Consider the following 25804-nt stretch of genomic DNA (forward strand, 5'->3'; position numbering starts at 1 on the left):
GCGTTAGCGAAAGCCATTAGCAATGCAAGATATGGTTAAAAGAAAAAGCAAAATGAGAAGGGACGTGATGCTCTAACTTTGGCTGGCCTGCAGGGTTTCTCCAGTAGGTTTTCTCCTGGCAAAGTGTCTTCATGGACTTTTAAGTCTTCACATCAGGAGTCTCCACATGTGATGAGCAAAAAAAAAAAAAACACGAGTGGGAGGGGGCGTATAAAAACAGAACTCTGCAGGTTTATTTGCTTGTTGGGATGTTGTTTTCGAGCATGCATGGAAAGTGTGTGTAGCGAGGACTCCTGGATCTGCAGGATTGTCTTGATTTTAAATAAAAAAACAAACAAATAAAAAGCAATGGCGTCTGCAAGGTCACTCGGACAAGGACGCCGGAGCTCACTTTTCCGGAACCGGGATGAAGATTGTGAAAACATACGCGCTCAAGAAGACGGATCCTCGGCTTTGACGGAACCAAGCAGCATGCTCCAAGATCCGGAGGATGGCGTGGGGAACGTTTGTGCCCTGAAACAGGTCAAGACCAGGTCAGATGTCACCAAGTGTACAGTGGACACGTGTGGAAAGTCAGTCAAAAAATACCACCTTTGTCGGTTGTACACAAAATAATAATTATTACAGTTCAATTGAAAGACTCCTAAAGATATTACAAAAAAATCACATTTTAAGTAGGAGTTTAAATATTTCATAAAGCAGGACTTCATTCTTCCTTGATTGGGAAGGCATCTCCCTTCAGGCCACCTTGGATTTAGGTCTAGGCTCCAGCTGGGACATTTCAAAAATACAGTAATGATTGCTTGGCTGAAAATGAACATAGTATACACGTAGCTATTTCTGATATTCACTGGTCACAGAGATTCTGAACTAAGTAACCGTAGCTGTCATACGAGCGTAAAAATAAGTTAACCACTGATAATATTCAAATGACGAAAAAACAAATTCATGTAAATTGAAATGATCTGTTCCAGGATGTAACCATCACGAAGCCTTTATTTACCACACAGGCAACGTTTTAAGTAACATTTGAACATCCTGAAGAATCATACAAGTGGAAAACACGTTAGCCACTGTTAATAGTAAAATGCAAAAGCAAGCCTTTGTGTGAATAGAAGTAATCTGTTCTAAAGTCGAACCATCTTAGAGTCTAAGCTTTTTCACTAAGTTGCTGCAAAAGCTGCACTGTTTTGAGGCTTATTTTTTCAGTTGCCTCAGCTTGTGATTTTATGAATCTGCTATCAGTGTTTTGTAACCTTAACCCCCAAAAGCGCAGAATTTCAAGTGATCTAACAAAATATGCTTTATTTGCATATCCAACTCAAGTGCAGAGCATATTTTTCAAGAGTGACAGCAATTTAACAGCAAAAAGAATTGTGTAAAAGCTTTTCCAGGGTCAAAACATCATGGAACCTTTATTTACTGTGCTGGCAATTTTAAAAAATAATATTTTAACATCTTGCAAGAATCATCCATCCATCCACTTTCTATGCCGCTTATCCTAATTAATTATCCTAAATTATACACGCGTAAAAATAAATTAACCGCTGTTAAAAGTAAACCGCAAAAACACAAATTGTGTAATGAGAGGTAATCTGTTCCAGGGTGCATCATAAAAGCTTTATTTACTGTACAGACAACGTTTTAAGTCACACTTTATCATCCTTTGGCAATTTTTAAATGAACATTTTAACATCCTTAAGTATGACGAAGCATTGGGGCCACATTGGAAAAAAAATCGGAGATTTTGAGAATAAAGTCGTAAATTTACAAGAATAAAATCGGAGCTTTGCGAGAAAAAAAGTCATAATGTCACGTGTCATGCGTGTCAGAGGGAAAATAGGGCATAGCGCTTCAGGAAAGAAGGAAACTTTCCTCTTGCTTCAGGCAAGCTTCCATTTATAACATGGCGGCAAAACAGAGCAGTTGAGCATTTAGCATTGAGGTTAGCATGTCTAGCCTTCGCACTTCCACCTTCCTTGCCCCGCCCCCTCCACATGCCCAAGACCAGCTGTCTCAAACAATGGAACATAAAGTTACAAGCTTTTTCTCGGAATTTATGACTTTATTCTGGTAATATTAAGAGTTTTTTCTCATAAATTTACGATAAATTCTTAAAGATAAAATGTGTAATATTATTGTCTTTATTCTGGAAATCTCACATTATTTTAATACTCCGTCGTAACAGGCATTGCCTGAGTCAGCTATGAAAAGGGGGGACTTATGTGACCTTTGGCCTTGGGCAAAGGTTATGTTACGACATTTTTTGTCGTAAATTTACTATTTTTTTCTCATAATTTTATGACTTATTCTTGCACGACTTTTTTCTCGTAAATGTATGACTTTATTCTCGCAAATGTACTACTTTTTTCTCCTAAGTTGACGAGTTTTTTTTCTCGTACATGTACAACTTTTCTTCTCATAAATTTGTGATTTTATTCTCGTAAAATGTACAACTTTTTTCTTGTAAATTTCCGACTTTGTTCTCGTAAATGTGTAGCTTTTTTTTCTCAAAATATCAGATTTTTTTTGTCAATGTGGCCCTAATACTCCGTCATACTTAGAATCTCGTAAATGTACAACTTTTTTTCTCGTAAACTTACAACTTTATTCTCGTAAATGTACAACTTTTTTCTCGGAAATGTACGACTTTTTTGTTGGAAATGTACAAGTTTTTTTCTCGTACATGTACAACTTTTTTTCTCATAAATATACAACTTTATTCTCGTAAATGTCCAATTTTTTTCTCGTACATGTACGACCTTATTCTCGTAAGTTTACAACTTTATTGTCACGGCGGGGAGTAGCCACTAGAAAAAGGGGGCGGATCCCAACGCAGAGAGATAGTCCAAGAAGATGATAACAAAGGTGTTTATTAACAAAAGGAGTCCCAGGAGGGGAAAAAGTACAACACAGGTCAAAAGGGTATGAAGACGATGGCACAAACAGAAAACGCTGTCAGCAGAAGGCTGACAGGGAAAAATACTAGAGTTAACTTAAGACACTGCAGGCAAACCTGAGCAGGAACAACCTCCGTGTAACTGAGGGTAGCACGATAGCGGGAACAACACGGGAGAGCCAGAAAGCGGGGAACAGGTGAGGAGCCGGACGAAGCGGTACAGGTTACAAGGAGTACAATCTGGCAACGAGTACTAGTTGCCGCTGGGTATAAGAAGGCTGCCTGATGATATTGCCTGCAGGTGTGTGCTGGGGACTCCACCCACACCGGCTGAAGCTGCACAGAGACAAAAACACACCAGGCGGCAGCAGAGCGACAAACACCATCGTAACATTTATTCTCGTAAATATGACTTTTTTCTTGTAAATTTAGAACTTTATTCTCACAAGTAGCCCTAATACTCCGTAATACTTAATAAATCTTGACTTTTTTGTCCTAGATTTACTACTTTATTCTCGTAAATGTACAACTTTTGTTTTCGTAAATTTGCAAGTTTTTTTCTCGTACATGTATGACTTTATTGTTTTAAATTTACGACTTTATTCTGTAAATGTCAGACTTTTTTTCTCGTAAGTTTACAACTTTATTTTCGCAAATGTATGTTTTACTTAAATTTACGACTTTACTCTTGAAATATCTGATTTTTTTTTGTCAACGTAGCCCTCATACTCCGTCACACTTAAGAATCTTTTTTTCTCGTAAATTTACCACTTTATTCTCGTAAATTTACACGTTTTTTTCTCGTAAATGTATGACTTTTTTTCTCGTACATGTACAACTTGTTTCTCGTATATTTGCGCCTTTATTCTCATAAATGTACAACTTTTTTTCTTGAAATATCTGATTTTTTGTCAATGTGGCCCTCATACTCCATCATACTTAATAATCTCGTAAATGTATGCCATTTTTCTCTAAAATTTAGGACTTTATTTTCGTAAACGTACAACTTTTTTCTCGTAAATTTACGATGTTATTCTCGTAAATGTACGACTTTTTTCTTGTAAATTTACACGTTTTTTTTCTCGTACATGTATGACTTAGTTCTTGTAAATTTACGACTTTATTCTCGAAATATCCAATTATTTTGTCAATGTCATACTTAAGAATCTCGTAAATTTACGACTTTGTTTTCGTAAATGTGCGACTTTTTTCTCGTGAATTCACAACTTTATTCAGATTTTTTTTCAATGTGTCGCTAATACTCCGTCGCACTTAAGAATCATACAAGTGTAATAAGCTAACCGCTGTTATTATTAAATTGTGTAAAGAGAAGTAATCCGTTTTAAGTCACACTTTAACTACGTTTACTGTCTTTCAAGTGCAAAAAATAAGGTAACCACTGTTAATAGCCAAACACAAAAACAACACAACATCTGGTGTTGTGTTTTTTAAAACTTTTGAATGCTCCTTCACTGCTAGTTGGTTGAATCTATTGACTTATTGAAATCCTTATGAGGGAGGGAATAAGCCCGTAGGGTTGAAGAGGTGAGGAAAAAGGTGAACACACCTCCTAAACACTCACAGGCGATGCTTGAGAGGCAACCCGCGCAAATGTCGCTATGGATTATCAAGGATCGACTGTGATGTCACCTGTCGGGGTGTTTTGACCACATTTGAGTGGGACTGAACGCTTTTCAGGGTGCATATTGGGAGTAAGTGTTCTCGCCTCCCCGCAGCCTGCCGCGTCCGAAGGTGATGAGCGCCGAGGAGCGGGAGCGTCTGCGCGCCCTCTTCCACGTCTACGACGCGGACCAGTCGGGCAGCATCGAGAGGAGCGAGTTCTTCACCATCTGCACCGAGCTGCAGGTCAGCCCGTCCGAGGCCGAGCGCATCTTCAACCAGCTGGACGTGGACAAGGACGGCACCATCACCATGGCCGAGTTCATCAGCGGCTTCCACGACCGACACAACCGGAAGGACGAAGAGCAGCCGCCGCCGCAGGACGACGAGCAGCCGTGCACGGCCGCCTGGGAAGACTTCGCCGCCAGGCTGGGCGAGCAGAGCAAATTCATCCCCAAGTGAGGAAAAATATTTTTGTTCGTTTCTTACCCTTAAAGTGAGACTGATTATCCCAATTTGAAAGTAAGCTTTATAATATTTGATCAAAACATCTGCATTCGTGACTGTGTATCATCTTTTTTCGAGGGGTTCGCATACACCATAATGCAGTTGACTCTCATTTAAGTTTAACCTGAAACAGGCAGTATCAACACGAGCATAACATCCAGGTAAAACTGAAATAAAGTAAAGTAATAATGTATTTCACTTTCAAATCTGATCAGTCAAAGTGTACACTAAGCAAGTGTAAAGTGTAAGGAAGTGTATTCAGTGTGAACACATGAGACTACTTTCAAAAATATGAACATAAAGTTGATTTGGTCACTGTTTTGTGGTTGAATACGGCCTATTATTAGTAAAAAAAACATGCATATTTAAGCAAGTTGTACTTATTTTTCACCTAAATTAAGCATTTTCAAGCATAAAAATGGCTAAATAAGCTAACTAAATGAACAAAAATACAAATACAAGGCAGAAGAAGCATTCTACTTGTGAATGTAGTATTCTACATTGGCCACTAGGTGTCGCCAGAACATGATACGTGGTACCCAGAACAGGCAGTTATTGCAGCTTTCAATTGTCTCACACAATGAGAATAACATAATAATCATAATAATAGCACGGGCTGCTGTTGGGGCCAATTGTCAAACTCCAACGTCACTTCCTGTCTGCCCGGCACTAACGTCCCCTAAGGAACACATTTACTGTGACACACACGAGCATGAGTTTTATTTACATCTTAAATGGCTTATTACTCTTATTTTGTCTACTATATTGGGTAATATGATTGTAAAGCTATTTAAAGCCACCTTGACAATACATTGATGAGACAATGAGATGAGCAGGAAGTACGCTGTCCAGAAAAAAAACTGCTCAAGTGTGAGTCTATGTTATCCTCCATTCATTTTCTATGCCACTTATCCTCACGAGGGTCGCAGGGATATGCTGGAGCCGATCCCAGCTGACTTTTGAGTGAGAGGTGGCGTGGACGCTGCACTGGTTGTTAGCCAATTACAGGGCACGTATAGACAAACAACCTCTCGCACTCACATTCATACCTGTGGACAATGTAGTGTCTCCAATTAACCTAGCATGCATATTTTTGGAACGTGGGAGGAAACCGGAGTACCCAGAGAAAACCCACGCATGCACGGGGAGAACATGCAAAGTCCACACGGAGTCTAGGTTGTCATATTTATGTCTAATATGTCTTATTTTCTGTGTTTATATCTACTATATTCGGTAACACGAGCATAAAGGCGACTATAGGGGTGTTATTTCATGTCTAGAGAGCTCTAATAATGTTTAAAACATATCTAGAAGATTGTAAACAGGTTTTCTGTGCCATAACTCCGAAAATACGTTAAAAATAAATACGTTTTTTAACATAATTCGATGTCGAGATGAAATAACGCCCCTATGGTCACCTCTACGCTCCTGTTAGTCTTTGTTTACACCACATTGCTCAGGCTATAGGATCGCTGCAGGGACGTAAGAAACGCAAACTAGTTAGCATCGCCAGTTTACTTATTCTCAACTTAAGAAAGGGTTTCAAACGGAGTGGGGAAGAAGGACAGAAGCCAAAAACCTACCACTTACACACGGAAAGGGAGCTGGGACGTGCCATGACTCCAATGACTCCATGCAGTGTGAGGTTAATGTTAATGTAATGTTACGTACCCTCAGTGTGACATTATTGACGCCTAGTGACACAATACTACATATTACTTGTCTTTCAATATTTTCTGACTAATAATAGGCCATGGTCAACCACGAAACAGTTATTTATTCATTCATCAGTTTTTGAAAAAAGTGAGGGAGCGATGTTCGAACCGCGACGTGGCGAGGGACGACTGTATGTAGATTCCTAGCATACTAGATTGGTTGGAGCCTTTTAAAAAAAAAAAAAAGGTAATAAAATTTAGGCATATCAAAGAGGCCCCCCCTGCATCCTTTAATTTTTCACTATGTAGCCCTGCCTGCAAAAAATGTGGACACCCCTGTAACATTTGAACACCCTTAAGAAGTGTAAAAACAAGTTAACCCCTGCTAAGAGTGAAATGCCAAAGCAACAAAATGCTTACATTATACCAGTGCTTCTGAAATGGTGGGGAGGGCCCCCCCGGGGGTGATTAGCGCGGTGAGCTGTCGGGGGGTCTTTCAATATTAGTGCAGACCTGCCAACATGCACTCAGCATGCAATGTGACTCTTAAATACGCTTGTATGCTTCACTGCTCGCCATTTTGTTGCATTTCGCCGGTTTAATTTTCGAGTTCAGTCTGTACAATACAGAGAAACAAACGGATGTTAGCAGTTTCTAATCGGGGGGGGTGCAAAACATTTCCCCAGTGTGGACATGACAGAAATTAAGAGAGAAGCACTGCATTACACAAATGGAAACATTAACTGTCACCGCACGGTGGTTGAATGGTTAGCATGTTGGCCATATAGTCAGGAGATTGGGAAGACGTGGGTTCGAATCTCCGCTCTCATAGCTACAGCTCCATTTTCAACTCCGCCTTTCCACAAAAATCTTCACTTTCAACTTCCACTGTAGTTGGAGTACCAAATGTGGTCCCTTGCATGAAAGTTAGCATGCAGCTCCCGTGCTGACACGACGAATAATCCAATATGAACTGAATCATGTGGCAAAGCCTCATGCAGTCAAGAGTTTTGTGCCCTAAAAAAGCTTTTCACTAAAAACTTCGTAATGAACTCCTGCTCTAGTTACCACATATGGCTCCTTGCCTGATAAAGTTAGCAGTTAAATCACGCGGTAAAGTCTGCATAAACCATACAATATAATTATACTGTACGTGTTTTTCATTGGACAGGGATGATGAACTTTAGTGTGTTTGTGGCCCGACATGAGCATGGTGTGGTTCTTTAGAGGACATCGATTGTCACAGCGGTAAAGTCACATCCACAAGCCCTAAATCCACTCTCTTATTTCCTGCTTGTCCTCGTTGCTGCGTCTGCAATCAGCTGACGGTCGCTAACTCAAAGCACAAGTCTGTTTTGAAGTTGATGAAAGAATAGTTTGTCCAATCCAAGTGCTAAGCAGTCAGCCATATGAGAGATGCTTTGCCCCGCTCCTTACATAAGTGCTAACCTGACTGTGTCGTCTGCTTGTGTGTTTTTGTCCTGATCCACACGTGTGACTTTGTCGCTACCCTTGGCCGAGTGTGGCCGCGAGCTGTTGACACACGGCGGCCATGTCTGTGTGCTCAGTGTTGGAGCTCAGAGCCCGCCCTGTCAGTCAACACACAGCCTGGTGTAGACTGTACCACGACACGACACACTTGCACCACTCTGACACACTGTCATCGCCACACAATGACTGTGACTCAGCAAGAACTATGAACGCTTCCTTCGCTAAACCTGCACAATCCAATGAGCGCCAATGCTAGCATTCTGCCTTTACGAAGTCACACTGTCAGGGAGGTATTCATTAAACAACGTTTATTATTGCAGTGGTGCATAATTATGTCACATGACAGCGTAGTTATCTTGGTTTAGCTGGACAAATGTTAAAAAACCTTTTAAGTAAAATACATCTACTCACCAGAGACGTCAATTTCCTTGTCCTCAGTCAGCCATTGTGGCGTTACTGGGCTTGTACAACAGTTTTGCTCTGACCAACCAATAAGAGGAGCAGAGCAGCGCAGCCGAGAAATATGCTACTAAATGACGATAAAAGACTGTCATAGAAATAAATACTGTTTCATGGAAGAAATACTAGAAGTGAGGTTTTCAGTGCGGGTCAGTGCTTCTGGTAGTGGTTAGGCCAGCAGAGAAGGCTTTGCTGGCCCTGACTGCAGCACCACTGACAAACACTAACCACCTAACTAACACTACTTAGCTCACACACTTGGTAGCTAACAAACACAAAACCAGGCTAACTAACTTCCGTTATTTGTCACACTGCAGGCAGGAACAAGCGGCGACGTTGTACCACAACATCAGCATGAATGAGCCCAGGCTCGTACCACAGCTGGAGAAAGTCCTCCTCAGCTTCACCAAGGAGATCAAGCAGCAGAACTCTGAGATGGAGAACCTCGCGCTGGCCATCAGGCGGTGGGTGACACACACACACACTTGCTCTCGTCTTGGCCCCCAAACTTCATGTACAGTGCGTTATACGTTATGTTGTGTTTCAGTGCGCAGGACCAAGCATCCATGCAGCTCAGTGAGATGGAGGAGGAAATGGACCAACGCATTCATGCCGCTGAAAGGAAGACACGACAGCAGGTAGACGCTACATTAGGAAGCCCTGCACGATATCTTTATTTTTGTGGTTGTGGTTTGGAGAGGGCCCCAAATGTACTGCTTTATACTGAGAGATGATTGTCATTTTCCAACCCTGTTTGTTTATATGCTTCCTAAGAAGCAACAAGCAGTTAGTTCAGCTCTTCTTCTCACTTATGTCAAACAAAAACAACTCAGCTGACATCAGATTACCAAACATATTTTCTCATTTCTTGTAAGCACGTGCTTTCTCTTCCTTGGTATTCCATTGCCATTCTAGTTGAGGAAAAAAAGTGAATATTATGAGAAATAAATCGTAATTTTATTAAATAAGTGGAGAAAAAAAATCAAAATGGTGTGATTGAAGACAGAATTTTACAAAAATGAAGTTGTAATATTGCAAGAAAACAGTCAGACATTTATTAGAAACATGTCTTCGTTTCAAGAAAAAAACCCTTCTATTTTAGGGTAGTCAGAAAAAGTATATATTTTATGAAAAAAATGTGATATTATGTGAAAATGTTATGAAAAAAAGCATAATTTTTCCAGAATAAAGCTCTAATATTACGATTAAAAAAATGTATGACAAACAATTTAATTATGAGAAAAATCTTTAAAAATCCTACATTTTACAAGAAAAACATTGTCATTTTAGGAACTGAAAACATACCTTTAGGGGCCTTGAAAATGTGTTAATTTTCAGAATTTTTTTGTGTGTAATTTTGTAATCAGAATTTTTGAGACAAAGATGTCCTCAAGTTACAAAAAAGAAAAAAAAAGTAATAAAGTTGTGCTTTTACAAGAAAACAATCACACATTTATTTGAAAAATGTCTTAATTTTAAGAAATAAACCCTCCCAATTTAGTAAGAAAAAATATATAATTTTATGAAGAAAAGGTATATCACGTGAACATTTTATGAACAAAAATACATAATTTTTCCAGAATAAAGTTGTAATATTACGATTTTCAAAAGTCATACATTTATTTTAAAAAAAATCATCATTTTATGACAAACAATTGTTAATTGAAAGACAGAATTATGAGAAAAATCTCTAAAAGTCCTACATTTGACAAGAAAAACATTGTAATTTTACGAGAAAAAAAAATCATACTTTTAGGAGTGAGCACAATATTATGAGAAAATGTTTTAATTTCGAGAAAAATAATTAGCTTTATTACAGAAAAGTTTGTTAGAAAGCAATTTTGTGCGAAATTTTTTGTATTTTTGAGACAAAGATGTCCTCAAGTTACAAAAAAGAAAGTTGTGATATTACAAGAAAACAATCACACATTTATTTGAAAAATTTCCTCATTTTAAGAGAAAAAAAACACATCCTAATTTTACCAGAAAACATTTATAAATTTATGAAAAAAACTTGATATTGTGAAATTTAATGAAAAAATGCATAGTATTTCCAAAAATTGCTTTATTTTATGACCAAAAAAAGTGTTAATTTTCATTAAAAACTATGAGAAAAATCTTAAAAAGAAAGACAAAAAAAAAATCATAGTTTTAGGAGTGTTGTCATAATATTATGAGAAAATATTTTACCCATTAGTTTTAGGGCAGAAAAAATTGCTAGAAAGCAATTTTGTTCAAAAAAAAATCTGAATTTGTGAGACAAAAAAGTCCCCAAGTTACAAAAATGAGGAAAAAGTCATAAAGTTGTAATATTACAAGAAAAAAAATCCATGTGAGTGAGTTAAATAATAACAAAAATCGCTTATCTACAGTACCTATGTACTTTAAAGCTTTTGGTGAACTAGTGAGAATAAACAATATATCAAAAGCTGTAAGTATATATTCATTGTCCAAAGTAAATAGCACAGCCACATCTTTTGGGGGAATCAGGTACAAGGAAAGTATGCAGCAGCATTAGCATGTTGAAAGTTTCACAGTGAACTTTATTGCCAACGTTCCCAGTATGACATACAGTGTGTGTTATCACAACCTTATGTAAGAGTACTACGTGGGCTCAGGAGCTGCTGTTTACTTTGTCACAGACCAAATAGGTGGCCACTCACCTGTGCTTGCTCACACTGTAAAGTGGGCGCAGACTAGCGTTTATTTTTGGAGCGGCTTATCAATAACCCAGCAGGCTCTGGCCATCATGACAAAACGTGCATTTGTCAAGGTCCTGTAGATTGTTTCAGAAGTCCCTCATGCCAACACAAATAAGCTGAATGATTCTCTGATGTCAGCAATATTTCAAAAAAGGATGCGTTTTGCGTTTTTGTGTCCTCTTGCAGGAGAGGAGCCGAGCGGAGGCGGAGCTCAGCGATGTGAGAAGCAGTTACGAAACGGAAGTGTGTGAGCTCCAGTGTAAGATCCAGAGGATGCAAATGGTAATCTCGTTTTGGTTTTTATTTGCATTTTTTGTATGTGAACACAACAGCAACTCCGTGTTTGTTTATGAAGATTAGGTCAGAAGAAAGCTGAAACATTTTACAAGATAATGTCAGGATTTTTAGAGGCAATAAAGTTGTCATTTTACAAGCAAAAATTCAGAATTTTACACGATGAAGTTGCAATTTTGCAAGAAAACAGTTGTAGTTGTATGTAATGCTGTAATCCCATGAGAAAAAAAGCCATAATAAGATGAAAAGTGATGGAAAAATTCATCATTGGACTTTTGCAAAATTCCTACGCAAAATTCATATTCCGAGAAAAAAGTCGTCATTTTACCAGAAGTTATCATTGTTGTAAATGAGTTTGAAATAATTGCATGAATAATTGTAAATTATAGATGCATCAGGAAGGGCGTCTGCCATAAAAATGAAGCCAAATTCATTATGAGTTTGGCGCACTTTGGCGACCCTTAGGCCTCGGTCACAACCCACCGTGCGTGTTTTTAGTCTGCACGTTTTTTGCGGAGGCCACGGAAAACGTGAGGAGGGAGTGGCAAGAGCGGGGACGGAGCACGTCACTCGCACAATTGCGCAATGTGTAAGTACGGGGGCCTTCATGCCCCGCCTGGCACTCTGGGCCCGCTGTGCTTTTCACCTTGATTGGACTTAAGTCAGCTCAAGGATGACATTGTGGCTTCATTTGCATTCTTTTTTAAAAGAAAATGTGTCCTTACCAGATCGAGGAGAAATACAAGAACATCACAGTGAAGGACGAGAGTCCGGCCCTGAAGAAGAAGATCAACGAGCTCACGCTGGTAAGACGAGAAACTTCTCTTGTCCTCTGGGTCTTGTTGACCGCATCGTGCTTTTCAGTCTGCCGTCTTTGCGTCTCCTGTAGGAGAATCAGCGGTTAAAACAGGACCTGCTCAGATCTCAGACCAAAGTGGCGTGTCTGCAGAGCGACATGGACTCACTCAAGAACGAGTTAACCGACCAAAGCATCAACTCGGAGAGGTGACGTAGCAATGCTATGTTTTTCCCTCCCCCTTTTGACTTTAAAGTAGCGATAAGGAATGCTTTCATTAGCGCCAGGGTTATTTACTTTTGAAGGAGAGCTGTAAACATGAAGGAAGTGTCCAGGCTGGTCCACCAGGCTGCTACAGACGTGAACCGAGTCATAGCGATACCTCAAGTAGCATAGATGCTGGCACTAACACAACAAGAGATGTGTCCTGGCTGGTCCACACGTAATGTTAGCACATCCAGTCCGATGAATCCAACCACTTTTCGGGCTATCCGCCTTAGACTTCAGACTGCCACGCACACACGGGCGTGTGTCCCCACGTTTTGGCTAATTAGCCGCCTCCCAACCGATGATCACATCGCGAGCCGCGAAAACTCACAACACCCTGCCAAGTGCCCGCCCCCCCAAATGCCGCACCAAACTAAAGCTTCTTAAGGCGCCACCCGAGCGAGATGTTTTTCATGGCATGTTTTGCAAAACGTACATCACTCTCACAACGTCAGGTCGTCCCACGCGGCGGACATGTTTGTTTTGGCTTTGTGAAGGGAAAGTGGATGCTGCGATGGGGGGCGGAAGTGATCGGCGGACGTGATCGGCGTTATAAAGCAAGTATTCACGGAAATCGGCCGATACTGATCGGTGGCCGATGGATTGGAGCCCCCCTACCCTGAACAGTAATGTTAACAGTAATGCACTGATCAGAGATGTGGGCTCGAGTCACGCGACTTGGACCCAAGTCAGACTTGAATCACAATTGTGATGACTTTAGACTCGATTTGACAATATTATCAAAGACTTGCAACTCGACTTGGACTTGGACATCAATGACTGAGGACTTTAGTCTGATTCAACTTTAACTTGTTCATTTCCAGCCAACGTTCCCACAGAATGTGCCTCATTGAACGCATCCATTAACATCCAGGCAGGTTTAAGAACAAACATCAAAGGTGTGGCTTCCATTTCTGTGAGCTAGCGAGGAGAACTTCATTTGTATTTGCAAATTACGAGGTCATGGTATTTTATTTGGACTTGTAAGGACTCGAAAATTTCAAGTCTGTGTCTTCGGATTTGACTCGACCTGCCTCGCCTTGACTTGAGAGTCGAATTGGAATCGCACGTCTTTACTCAAGACTTGGGATGAAAGACTTGAGACTTGCAAAACACTGACTTCCTCCCACCTCTGGCACAGACGGCGCAGCAGTATTCAAGGAGGTTCTCCTGTGTTGCCACGGTAACAAGAGAGAGGCTTTCAATCAGTATGATTATGAAGCTGTTACATACTGTTGCTTTAAAACGCAGGAATGCGTAGACTGTGGCATCTTGGACCGTGTCACAAACTGGTAAGAGGGCTGTCACCTGACCCGACTGAGCAAGGTATCACCCGGTATCACTCAGCAGGTCCTGCAGCAGGCCTTGGTGGAGGTTTCCCTGAAACAGCTCGACCCTCAGCACATTTTGAGGGTCCGCGATGGAGATCAGAACACGCACCTGTGTGACTATGAGCTCCCAGGGGGGTGGCGTTCTCTTTTTGTCACAGACGAAACAGGATATCCTGAAGCGAGGACAGACACACGGTCTGTGTCCTCACGAGGGTTGCCTAGCAACACAACAACACTCCACGGACCATCACGCTGGTGTTATTCTTTCTCATAAATGGCATCAAATATACACACTGTCTTACAGCTGCTGTGTGCTATAAGACAAAGACACACATGACCCCTATCACGGCATCATGTGACTTACCGGACACTTCATTATGTACACAGTCTAATGAGGTCCAGTCCAAAAGCTGCCACTACAAAGTCATATTGTCACATGTGTGCTACATTGCTACAGGTCTGGCGGTGTCAAGACCATCAAAACCATACAAAAATAGAATAGATAGAGGCAAAATTGTTGATGCAGCTTTGATATCAGCTTTCTCACTACAAAGGTTTACCCAAAAAGGCACCCAGTTAACCACATCAATACCTTTCATAGCAAAAGACATTAGCAGCTAGTCAGTTAGCTCGCTGGCTAGCTAGCTCATGTTTGTGCTTGTATAGAACACTTTTATGAGGCACATTTTCCCACAACTTGGGTCAAATTACAAACTGTACAGCCATAGATAGCCAATTGGCAGCGAACATTCGCGACGAAGAAACACTTGCGTTTTTAAAAAAAAATCTCATAAGGCACATTTTCCTGGAACATTGGGGTTGAATGACAAACTGTATGAACTTGTGCAGTTGGCGGCTAGCTAGTTAGCTGCTAATTTCTCGCTCGTTTTTCTCATTTTTGCTGTTTTTTTTAAAGTTTCCAAATATTTCAGCTTTCTTCTTAAATAGTCTTCTCTTCGTAACATAATGACTTTATTCCTATTTATATTATAACCTTTTCCCCAACCTAATTTTCCAAAAATGATCAATTTATTTTGTTTTGTTTATTTCTCATAACATTCCGACTTCAAAGAAAAAAAAAAATTCTTTAGTATTTCAACTCTATGTTACTAAAATAACATTATTTTTCCTCATAATATGATTTTATTCTTGCAAAATTGCGACTATTTTTCTCATTAGAATATAACTTTTTTCTCATAAAATTCAAGCTGTTTTTCCCCATTTCTGCTGTTGTTGTTTTTTCTTTTTTTTTAAATTTTCCAACTATTTCAACTTCCTCCTGGTAAAATTTCTTCTCGTAATTATGACTTTATTGCCATAATATTTGGACTTTATTATGGTAACATTAAAACTTTTGCCACAACCTGGTTTTGCAAAAAATACATTTTTTTTGTTGTGCTTGTATCTTAACGTTCCGACTACAATATCTTTTTAAAAAATATTTCATATCTATGTTATTAAAGTGACATTATTTTTAACTCATAATATTACAAAATTATTCTCATAAATTATAACTTTTTTCTCTCAATATTTTGACTTTATTCTTGTAAAACCTGATGATTGTTACATTTTTGTTGTTGTTTTGTTTTGGTTTGGTTTTCTCGTTGAATTATATTTTTAGAATGTGCCACAGGACAATAAAAAAACATCCGTGGGCCCCAAATGGGCCCCGGGAGAGTCCTACCAGGTGGAATGAAGCATTTTGCATTTTGCAAGGTGGGTGTAGGAACGCTCAGGCGGTCTTCATCCGAACAAGCCAACCTTATAACTGAACGTCCACAGCAAAATGTAGTTTATCTCAACATCTTTGGTCGGTTTTTATATTTCCCCCTGCTTTTACGCCCCTGTGTGCCACCTTTTGCAGGATGTCTTGTATTTTTAATTGTATTCGTACTTGCAGAGACGAGGAGCTCATGAAGCACTTCTCTGACGAGCGAGACATCCTGGAGAGTCAGATTGAGCTGCTGCAGTGAGTCACGCACACGAATACTGAGCTGCCTTTTGCTGAGCCCTCGCTTTGATTTGAGAGACAAGATACTGTTGCATAAAAGGTAATGTCGTGTTTCTGTGTGCGGAAAGGACAGCCAACAGGAAACTCCACGACAGCAACGACGGCCTGAGAGCTGCATTGGAGAGGACCAACAAGGTCAAGATTGCATGTGTTACTTATACCAAAAGCACTGATGCATGGCAGAGAGTAACAGTAGCGCCTCAGAATCCTGCATCGGGTTCACCAGATGAGGACTGCAAATGAAACTTGCCAGTGTGCTTGGCTTCGTTTGCCGATGCAGTATGACCGTTTTACCACTACCACAAGGCCGTAGCTGCTCACACGTCTAAAAACTGTCTGTGTGAATTTGTGTGTTACAGTCCAGTAACAGCGGCTCATTGAGTAACGCAAAGGACAGAAGCAGAAGTAAAAGCATCTGTTACACATCGCCCTACGCTTTGGACAGGTAAGATCCAATATACACTCCTGATCAAAATCTTAAGATCGCTTGAAAAATGTCAAGAATTTCCATTTTGCACTGTTGGATCTTAAGGAGGTTCTGAGTAGAGCTTCAAAATGCAAAAAGCAGAAATGGGAGTGAGACCTAAAACATTTTGAGCGTTCAAGTGGAATAGGCTGTTCGTCAGCTGATCGAACGTTTGAGACCACCGCCTTTAAAAGCCCAAATCTTGGCAAAAATGTGGATTCAATGTTATTTTCTGTCAGGCATTCACACTGTCATGATCGCTTGATGGCAAAGGCAAAAAAGCTTTCTGTCGGCGTACCATCGCTGCAGAGGCTGGCCACAGTAGGACAATCATTTTTAAACTTCTTCAAAGATCCTGAGAGTTGTGGAACAAAAAATTCAAGTGGTAGACACGAAAAAATGTCACCAGCCCTGAGCCGGAGGATCCGTTAGGCTTTCCGTCAAGACACGGAACCATGAAGGTTGTTACTGGTGCCGAGTGCAGTCCAACGACCATCAAACGGAATCTGCGAGTGAAGGCTTTTAAGAACAAAAAACGTCTCCTTCAACGCCACAAAATTGCCCATTTTGAATTTGCATGAGAGCACCCTGAACGTGGGACATTGAAAGGTGGAGGAAGATTTTATTCTCTGATGAGAAAAATGTAACCTTGACAGTCCTGATGGCTTCCAACATTACTGGCATGACAAGGAGATCCCACCTAAGGTGTTTTCCACACGGCACAGTGGAGGGAGCGCCATCATGATCTGGGGTGCTTTTTCCTTCAATGGAACAATGGAGCTTCAGGTTGTGCAGGGGCGTGAAATGGCAGATGGCTATGTGGAGATGTTGCCCTCGACTGTGCGGTAATGACTGGCTTTTTCAACAGGACAACACTGCAGTTCACAATGCCTGCCTGACAAAGGACGTCCTAAAGAGGAATAACCTCACTCCTTTGGACCATCCTGCGTGTTCCCCTGATCTAAATCCGAATGGGGAACATTTAGGGATGGATGGCCAGGGGAGTTTACAAAATGGACATCAGTTCCAGACAGTGGATGCCCTCCGTGAAGCCACGGAGCAACACATGGAGCAACATTCCCCCTAGCCTCCTGGAAAGACCGGCACCAAGCATGCCCAAACCCATTTTTTAGGTGATCAACTAGAAGTCCTGTTTTGAACATTTTATTTCTATTTTAGGCTTTGTTTTTTTTTAAGCTATGGTCTTAAACTTTTAAATTGTATTTTTTTTTAATAAAGTGAATTACTCTCCTTTTTTTGGTGATCTTCTTAATGAGCAACCTGTATGAAGATAAAAAAAACTCCACAGGAGTCGGTGCCTCACCTGCCATGAACCTCACCACAGGTGTAACCCATCTTAACCCATATGGTGTTTGCTCGGCACACTTGGAACCCGAGCCGACTCGTTCTAGTACCCGCTAGTACCCACTAGTACCTGCTTTTGCCAATGAAAGAGTATGACTAGCGCCCCGAGCAGTTACCATGCAATGGAAAAAAGGCTGAATTGTTGTTTTTGTCTGGTGGGATACGTGTTGGCCATGCATTTTAGTTTGTTGTCCTTGGTGGAGGTCTGACTGCATGGTCCTGTTGACTTTTTATTCTTGAAGTGTTTTCCCAGCAAACGTCTTACTGTTTGCTTAAGAACTGGAGACGCTAACTCGTCAAACCTGATTAACGTGGTTTGGAAAAGAGCCCTCCAGCTCCATTATCAAAATGTCATTGTGGTTCTGTTGGGTTCTGTGACCTCTGTCAGGTTCTGCCAGCGCCCGGACGACTACCCCATGTTCTTCCGCCGGCCCAGCAGTGACTCCCTGGCGTTGGCGCTGTGCGACCCGGGACTGCAGAGGCGAAACAGCAGTGAGTGCGAGGAGGACAGTCTGCCCGAGATCTACATGGACAGCGGGCTGTCCACGCTGCGAGGCTCGCACGGGGGTTACGACTCTGAGCAGGAAGTCAAGTGCCTGGAGGAGGAAGAGAAGGAGGAGATGGAGGTGGAAGTGGAGGAGAGAGCGAATAAGAAACAGGAGGAGCGCATCACTGACAGCCTGATTGAAGAAACGTCAGACGCTGAGGTGAGATTACCGATCATATTTCAGAGTTATTTTAGAATATGTTTCACATTTCTTGGCTCTGTTGCTCATTCATGTTGATTCACGATCAATGAGCAGCACAAACCACCAAAAAGACCATCGCTGCCCTCTGGTGCTCAAACGTGCACAAGCAGTATCAAACCTATTCACAAGCAAAAATAAAAAAGTAGAAATGCACGTGCTAGACAAACGCAATGTATCCCACTGCCCGTCCCCTAATTGTTTTAATCTACTACTCAGTTACTTATAACCATAAAATTGGTTGATACGTTGCAGCATCATTTAATAAAATGCCATCAAATGAAATAAAAAGCCACTAAATCATTGAAACAAATAAAAATGCGATGAAATAAATACAAATGTCATGAAATATATAAATTGGTCTTGAAATAAACAATCAATACACAGGTTCAAATTATGATCTAATATTTTTACGATATTTCAAATTATGTGTCACAATTGAATGAATTCATTGACAATTTAATGAATTATTAAACTTGTTTTTAATGAATTCACCGTTTAATTCTATATTGATTTGGCTGTATATTTATTTAGTTTTTGGCACAACTCCATATTTAAATCAATAAAAATGCAGTTAAATAAAGGAAAATGGCATCAAATAATGAATAAATAGCTTTAGTATTTTTTTTTTAATTATATGTCACTATTTAATTCATTAACAGACAACATAATACATGATTTCACTTTTTATTTAATGGATTCATAGTTTAAGTGGCTTTATAGTGTTTTGGAAAGGGCGCCTACTGTACTGTTGTGACCGGCGATGGTGTGAAATCTACGACATCCTGTCTTGTACGACCACAATTTTTTTTCAGCTTACATGAACGGAATGACGAGACATAGACTTCTTCATGTCTTTTTAAATGTGATGTAGTACAAGAGTGTGTTGTTGTGTTGTTCACATCACCCAGCCACCAGAGGCGCAGGATGGCGAGTCAGCATTCGGCTCAGACAGCAGCTCCGTTTTGGACTGGAAGCCATCCGAAGCCATGGTCCCGGCAACACCTGTGGCCCTCTCCACACCTGTGGCCCCGCCCACAGCTGTGGCCCCATCCACACCTATGGCCCCGCCCACACCGGTGGCCCCATCCACACCTGTGGCCCCGCCCACCCGAAAAGCCATCAGTGCCATCAGCGTGAAGGTGAGACAAGACAGGAGATGGAGATACAGCCGAGTACAGGCCATTTTATGCAAATGAGCAGAAGCAACACTAAAGAACAGTATGTAAGTTCCAAAGTTGTGTTTTTGTCTCCAGAGTGAGGACAAGAATGTCCTTGCCTACATGACCTCAGAGAAGACGTACAGGATCGTCCTGGCTGGGGACGCCGCCGTGGGAAAGTCCAGCTTCTTGCTTCGTCTCTGCAAGAACGAATTTAAGTTGAACTCCAACCCAACCCTGGGTGAGTTTAAAGCATGCAATCATTTCACCTCGATGCCTGGCTACTTTTCTAATGTTGCGGGCCGGCCAGGACACATCTCATGCTGTGTTACTATTAGCGTCAGTGCAAATGTTACCCTTCACAATTGGGTTCAGTGTACCTTCAAACACACGAACAGTTTTGTTAGCTTTTAGCATGTAGCATTCATTAGCTTGACAGCTTTCATTCTGTCCATGTAACATGAATGTTTACCAATGTCCATTTGTGTCCACCACAGATAAATTACACTCTCTAACTGCACTGTGAACCCTTGAGCAAGAATACCAATTGTTTCATACTGTTGCTTTAACTGTAAATAAGCCAAACACTAAATGTGCTTTCTTATTTGTGTCCAGGTGTTGATTTCCAAATGAAGACACTTGTAGTGGACGGAGAGCCCACTCTGTTACAAATTTGGGACACCGCCGGACAGGAGAGGTGCGTTTGTGTGTGTGTGTGTGTGTGTGTGTGTGTGTGTGGTCGTCCCCAGGTTTATTTGTGAACAAAAAGTGACCACTCGTCCTTATCCGTGTCCTCTGTCCAGATTTCGCAGCATAGCAAAGTCTTATTTCCGCCGAGCGCACGGTGTGCTGCTTCTGTATGACGTCACGTGCGAGAGGAGCTTCCTGAATGTGAGGGAGTGGGTGGACATGATCGAGGTAAAGCTCGGTGGTCAAAGGGGACGAGGAGACGTGTATCACTTTGCGTCCTAATGTTTTGTTTGTCTCTTTACACAAGCAGCAGATATGTAACATGTAAGTGTTGGGCATAATGTGATGGTGTGTGTGCATTTCTGGTACAGTGTTCCCTCGTTTATCTCGGTTGATGGGTTCCCAAAATAGCCCGCAGTAAGTGAAATCCACGTAGTAGCCAACTGCATTTTTTAAATAATTGATTTTAAGGCTGTAAAACCCCTCACCACACACTTTTCTCAGACTGGCATTAACATTTTCTCACATTTCTGTCTTGTTTAAACACTCTCAAAAAAGTTGAATCCCTTGTTTGAATTTTAATGATCGACTTACATGTCAGACAAAAGAAATTAAGCCACTCAGGCGTTTTTGCATCCCTGTTAAAACATATTGCTGCAGTACTCCTCCTTGCTGCAGACCTCCTCCTACGAACCGCAGGGCGGCACGAAGGAGATTGAGTGACAGTGGTCTCCAGCCAATCAGGATGCGGAAAACAATGGGCGGTGCAGACAGATGAGAGAGGGAATAGAGCGACACTCTACTTCGAACAATGCAATTCTTCTTAAAGGGCCCGTAACAGCGTTCATACGCCGTAGTAAAAAAAAGAAGCACTAAAAAAATTCAGCGAAAGGGTGAAGCGAGGGAACGCTGTAACACTGCCTTTAGTGTTTAACGTCTTATTTCATGTGTACAACAGGATATCTCTCAGGAGGACATCCCCATCATGCTGGTTGGTAATAAATGTGACCTCAGACAACGAGCAGCCAACAGTGTCCCCACCAGCTATGGGGAGAAACTAGCGATGGTGATGACCGCCATTACTACTCACGCCATTACTACATTATGTCACTGAGGTTTAACATGGACCACTTATTAGGATGACATTGTTGAAAGAAATACAAATTAAAAATAGTGTTGCACATATTGTTGGTAGTAGATCATATTTTGGAGGGTAAGAAACAGGTAAATAAAGTTATAATATAATCACTATTTATTATATTCACTGATGTAACACATTGAATTTCATTTTAAAAAATCAATATTAGTTTTCTTAATAAAAACTAATGTATTAACTGAAATGTTATTAACGGAAATATATGTACATATATATATATACACACATACATATACATATATACTGTATACATATGTACATATATATACTGTATATCTGTTGTTTTTAATGATAGGAACTTTACACTTACAAAATGTATTTTATTGCGCAAAACAAATTCCATTGATAGATATAATTATAAAATAGAATCAAATATTATAAACTATTATTATATTCTAATTATTATTATAGTATCTATATTTATTACATTGTATATGTATTAATAATAATAATGCTAATGATAATATTGATCTTAATATGGTACTTTATTTTGAATATTGTATTATATATAGTATATATACACATAAATATTGTATTGTATAAATATTGTATTATATATATTGTATATATTCTGTGTATTTTCTTGCTTTTTAAAAAAGTTGTATTAATGAAATAAATAACCAAATAAAATGTATACTATATATTAATATTAATATTAAACTGTATTTTAAATATTGTATTATATATTCTGTGTTTTATTAATAAAAAGTATTGCTTTTTCAGCAAAAAAAATGTATTAAATAAAATATGTGTCAAAATCCCATAATTTCTATATGTGTAAAAAAGTAATCAAAATCAAACACATCGTACAACAATATATTAGTATTTTTAAAGCCAATATAAGGATTTATCACGTTATCATTCTGTATATTTGTGATTATTTTCTCCACTTTTACAGCCTCAGAGTGTGCAAATATGACATGTTATTTTGCGCCTCCTCAAACAGACATACAACACTCTGTTCTGTGAAACCAGTGCAAAGGATGGCTCCAACATCCTGGAAGCTGTGCTGCATCTTGCCAGGTAAAAAATAGAAATTCATTCTAAAAAAAAACAAAAAAAAAAGGATTCTGCACCACGAAAGCTTGCAAATCACCTCTGCTGTCCTCCGATGTTCTAACGTAGAACTAAATATAATTATTAGACGCTTTTTTCTGTCAACAACTTATTTTTCTGTCTTTTGACTTCAACATTGAAAACGGATGTTGTTTCCTCTCCCAGGGAGGTGACGAAACACGCTACGTTTGATGAAAAATGTCACTATCAGTCACTGCCAGACTTGGATGCTCCCAGGAAGAAACCCAACTTTTCCTGCTGCACCTAATCCACTCGTCAGGCCTGGACTTTTATTGCGCCCCATGAGGAAAAATGGGAGATGAAATAAGACAGCTGGACTACAGCGAAATGAACAAAGATTTGCACAGGAGAGCAGAGAACACTACAGCAGAGAACATCTCCAACTTGGCTTCTCTTTGTGGTCAATTTGAGTCATCCCATGATAGACTGTATATTATTGTGTCTTTTGCAGTCGTCTTGTGTTGCTTTTTTCCAATCATTTTGGCACTTTGCATAGTTGAAGAGATGTTTAGGTACTCATCATGAGTTCATTTTATAAACACCACATCAGGCGGTTGCCTACTGCCACACCTGTTCATGTTTTTTAGAGACCCTGGGGGTTATTTGCTTTTGTAGACCACGCCCCCGGCGACTATAGTAGACTTAATTGAAGACTTAATTGAATTTGGAATTTTGCCCACCATCCACAAAACTTCTGTGAGACATGAACACACGTCTTTCTCTTTTCTGTGTGTTCTAAAGATATCAAATCAGATAAAAAGAGACAGCTCATTCCTGCATATAATGGGACACACTTACAGTATTCCGCTATTAAAACACCTCCAACAAGGTTTTCTGGTTTTCTATCCATGCTGCGACCATGTAGTACCAGGTAACAGGTGCATTCATGATAACATGGAATACTTGCAGTATGTTGACGTTCTTTGGTGCTTTTAAGCATTACTGGAACTTCTTAAACGTCACACTTAAATGTTTGAGATCATCAAACAAATGTAAATATTCGTTAATGACAACACAACTGAAGACAAAACACAGTTTTTAAGTGAAACTTTTTATTATTAGGGGAGAAAAAAAATCCAAACCTACATGTCTCTGTGTGACATAAACCTAATACCTGGTTGGGCCCCCCTTAGCAGCAACAACTGCAATCAAGTGTTTGTGATAACTTGCAATGAGTGTCCTTTAGCGCTGTGGAGGAATTTTGTCCCACTCATCTTTGCAGAATTGTTGTCATTCAGCCACATTGGAGGCTTTTCCAGCATGAAGCACCTTTTTAAGGTCATGCCACAGCATCTCAATAGGATTCAGGTCAGGACTTGGACTAGGCCACTCCAAAGTCTCCATTTTGTTTTTCTTCAGCCATTCAGAGGTGGACTTGCTGGTGTGTTTTGGATCATTGTCCTGCTGCAGAACCCAAGTTGGTTTCAGCTTGAGGTCACCAACAGATGGCCGGACATTCTCCTTCAGGGTTTCTTGGTAGACAGCAGAATTGATGGTTCCATTTATCACAGCAAGTCTTCCAGGTGCTGAAGCAGCAAAACAGCCCCAGTCCATCACACTACCACCACCATATTTTACTGTCGGTATGATGTTCTTTTTCTGAAATGTGGCCAGATGTAATGGGACACACACCTTCCAAAAAGTTCAACTTTTGTCTCGAGTATTTTCCCAAAGGTCTTGGGGATCATCAAGATGTTTTCTTATCTATTTTTGTATCTTCAGAACACAAAAAAAGAGAAAGAGGTGTGTACATGTCTCACATAAGGATTGTGGATGATTCCAAAAAAAAAATGCAGTCTTCCTTTAAGTTAGTTGCTGGCTGACACGTATGATGAGGAATATGATTGCTCATATTATTTACTCTTTAACATATTTTTTTTTAAAGACAACTGTTGAACTAAGTCAAGACTTTTATTGCACATTGCTCATTTTCAGCATTTTTACACTTTAAAAAAGCCCTACAGTGTTACACTTCAAGCACATTCTTTTCCAGTCTGTGTGAATACTTTAAATAACGAGTAGTGATGGTTTTAGCAAGCAGAAACAAGGAGAAGACAGCTTTTTAGTTCCTTAAAGCTCTTTTACCTTCTGTGCCCTAATCTGTTTTGTTGTGTTAAAATGTGTAAAAACACCCCCCAAAAATGTCTTTTGAGTGCTTCATTTGTCTCACCGGCTCACTATCCAGTATTTACCTCACAGTAGAGAGAACGAGTCCTGCTGTAACATACTGTCGTCCCTCGTTTATAGCGGTTAATTGGTTCCAGACCTGACTGCGATAAATGAATTTCCACGATATGCAGTATGATTCAATGTTAAGAAATTGAATATTTTTGTAGTTAGAGCATAGAAAACCTGTTTCACGTTCTAAATACGGTTTTTAACATCGTTAGAGCCCTGTAGACATGGAATAACACGCCTCTAGTCACCTTTACACTCCTATTATTCTTTCTTTACACCACATTGCTCAACTCTTATGCTGCAGGGACTCGAGACGGCAGCTAGCTAGCGAGCTAACCGGTTAGCCTTGAATTTATTCTTCTAAGCTTAAGAAGCCGTACCACACGGAACGGGAGAACTTTTTTTTTCGCTCTATCATGTCGGACGTGCCGTGGCTGACTTCATGTGTTAAGGTAACGTGTGTCAATGTTCTGTGTCACACAGCACGTATCGCTTGTATTTCAATATGTTTTGACTAATAATAGACACAGTCTACCATGAAATAGCCATCATTTTTTCATTCATGAATTTCTGAAAAAACGTGATATCGCGAGGGAGCGATAATCGAACCGCGATATTGCGAAGGACGACTCTACTGCATAAACAAGTTGAAAATGCAGATAAAAATACCATATAATGGGTCAGGGTTCGGGTTTGTGCCAGGCTTAGGGGTAAAGGCTTGAGTAAGGGCTAAGTTTAGGGTCAGGGTTAGCCACTTGGGTTAGGTTTAGAGTTAGTTTTCAGGTTGGGCTAGGGTTTAGGATTGTGTCAGGGTTAGAGCTACTGTTAGAGGTAGGCTGACGGCTAGTATTAGGGTTAGGATTAGGATTAGAGTTATTATTTGGGTTTGTGTCAGACCTACAGTAGACTTACTGCTTGGGGCTAGGACTAGGGT

At 40.2% G+C, this 25804-nt stretch overlaps 1 protein-coding gene across 3 annotated transcripts in view; it reads left to right on the forward strand.

The window, feature by feature from the left end:
* The window catches only part of rasef (RAS and EF-hand domain containing), a 28526-nt gene extending 3707 nt beyond the window's left edge, over positions 1-24819 (forward strand). Inside the window, exons 1-19 of one of the 3 annotated variants that reach the window (XR_008570150.1) lie at positions 257-533; positions 4636-4977; positions 8949-9095; positions 9179-9269; positions 11520-11615; positions 12356-12433; positions 12517-12632; positions 15922-15990; positions 16101-16167; positions 16392-16477; positions 18252-18570; positions 19521-19751; positions 19866-20010; positions 20385-20466; positions 20573-20687; positions 20770-20783; positions 21418-21525; positions 22562-22638; positions 22837-22909. Coding sequence is in view for 2 of the 3 variants with exons in the window: in XM_054774908.1 (XP_054630883.1) it covers positions 349-533; positions 4636-4977; positions 8949-9095; positions 9179-9269; positions 11520-11615; positions 12356-12433; positions 12517-12632; positions 15922-15990; positions 16101-16167; positions 16392-16477; positions 18252-18570; positions 19521-19751; positions 19866-20010; positions 20385-20466; positions 20573-20687; positions 21418-21525; positions 22562-22638; positions 22837-22939 (2457 nt within the window). In the remaining variant the exon portion in view is untranslated. Of the gene's footprint in view, positions 1-256; positions 534-4635; positions 4978-8948; positions 9096-9178; positions 9270-11519; positions 11616-12355; positions 12434-12516; positions 12633-15921; positions 15991-16100; positions 16168-16391; positions 16478-18251; positions 18571-19520; positions 19752-19865; positions 20011-20384; positions 20467-20572; positions 20688-20769; positions 20784-21417; positions 21526-22561; positions 22639-22836 lie in introns of those variants that run through there. The other 2 variants (XM_054774908.1, XM_054774909.1) reach the window with 2 other exon arrangements.
* The last annotated feature ends 985 nt before the right edge of the window (positions 24820-25804 follow it).

Source organism: Dunckerocampus dactyliophorus, chromosome 4 (assembly GCF_027744805.1).
Source record: "Dunckerocampus dactyliophorus isolate RoL2022-P2 chromosome 4, RoL_Ddac_1.1, whole genome shotgun sequence".
Lineage (NCBI taxonomy): Eukaryota > Metazoa > Chordata > Actinopteri > Syngnathiformes > Syngnathidae > Dunckerocampus > Dunckerocampus dactyliophorus.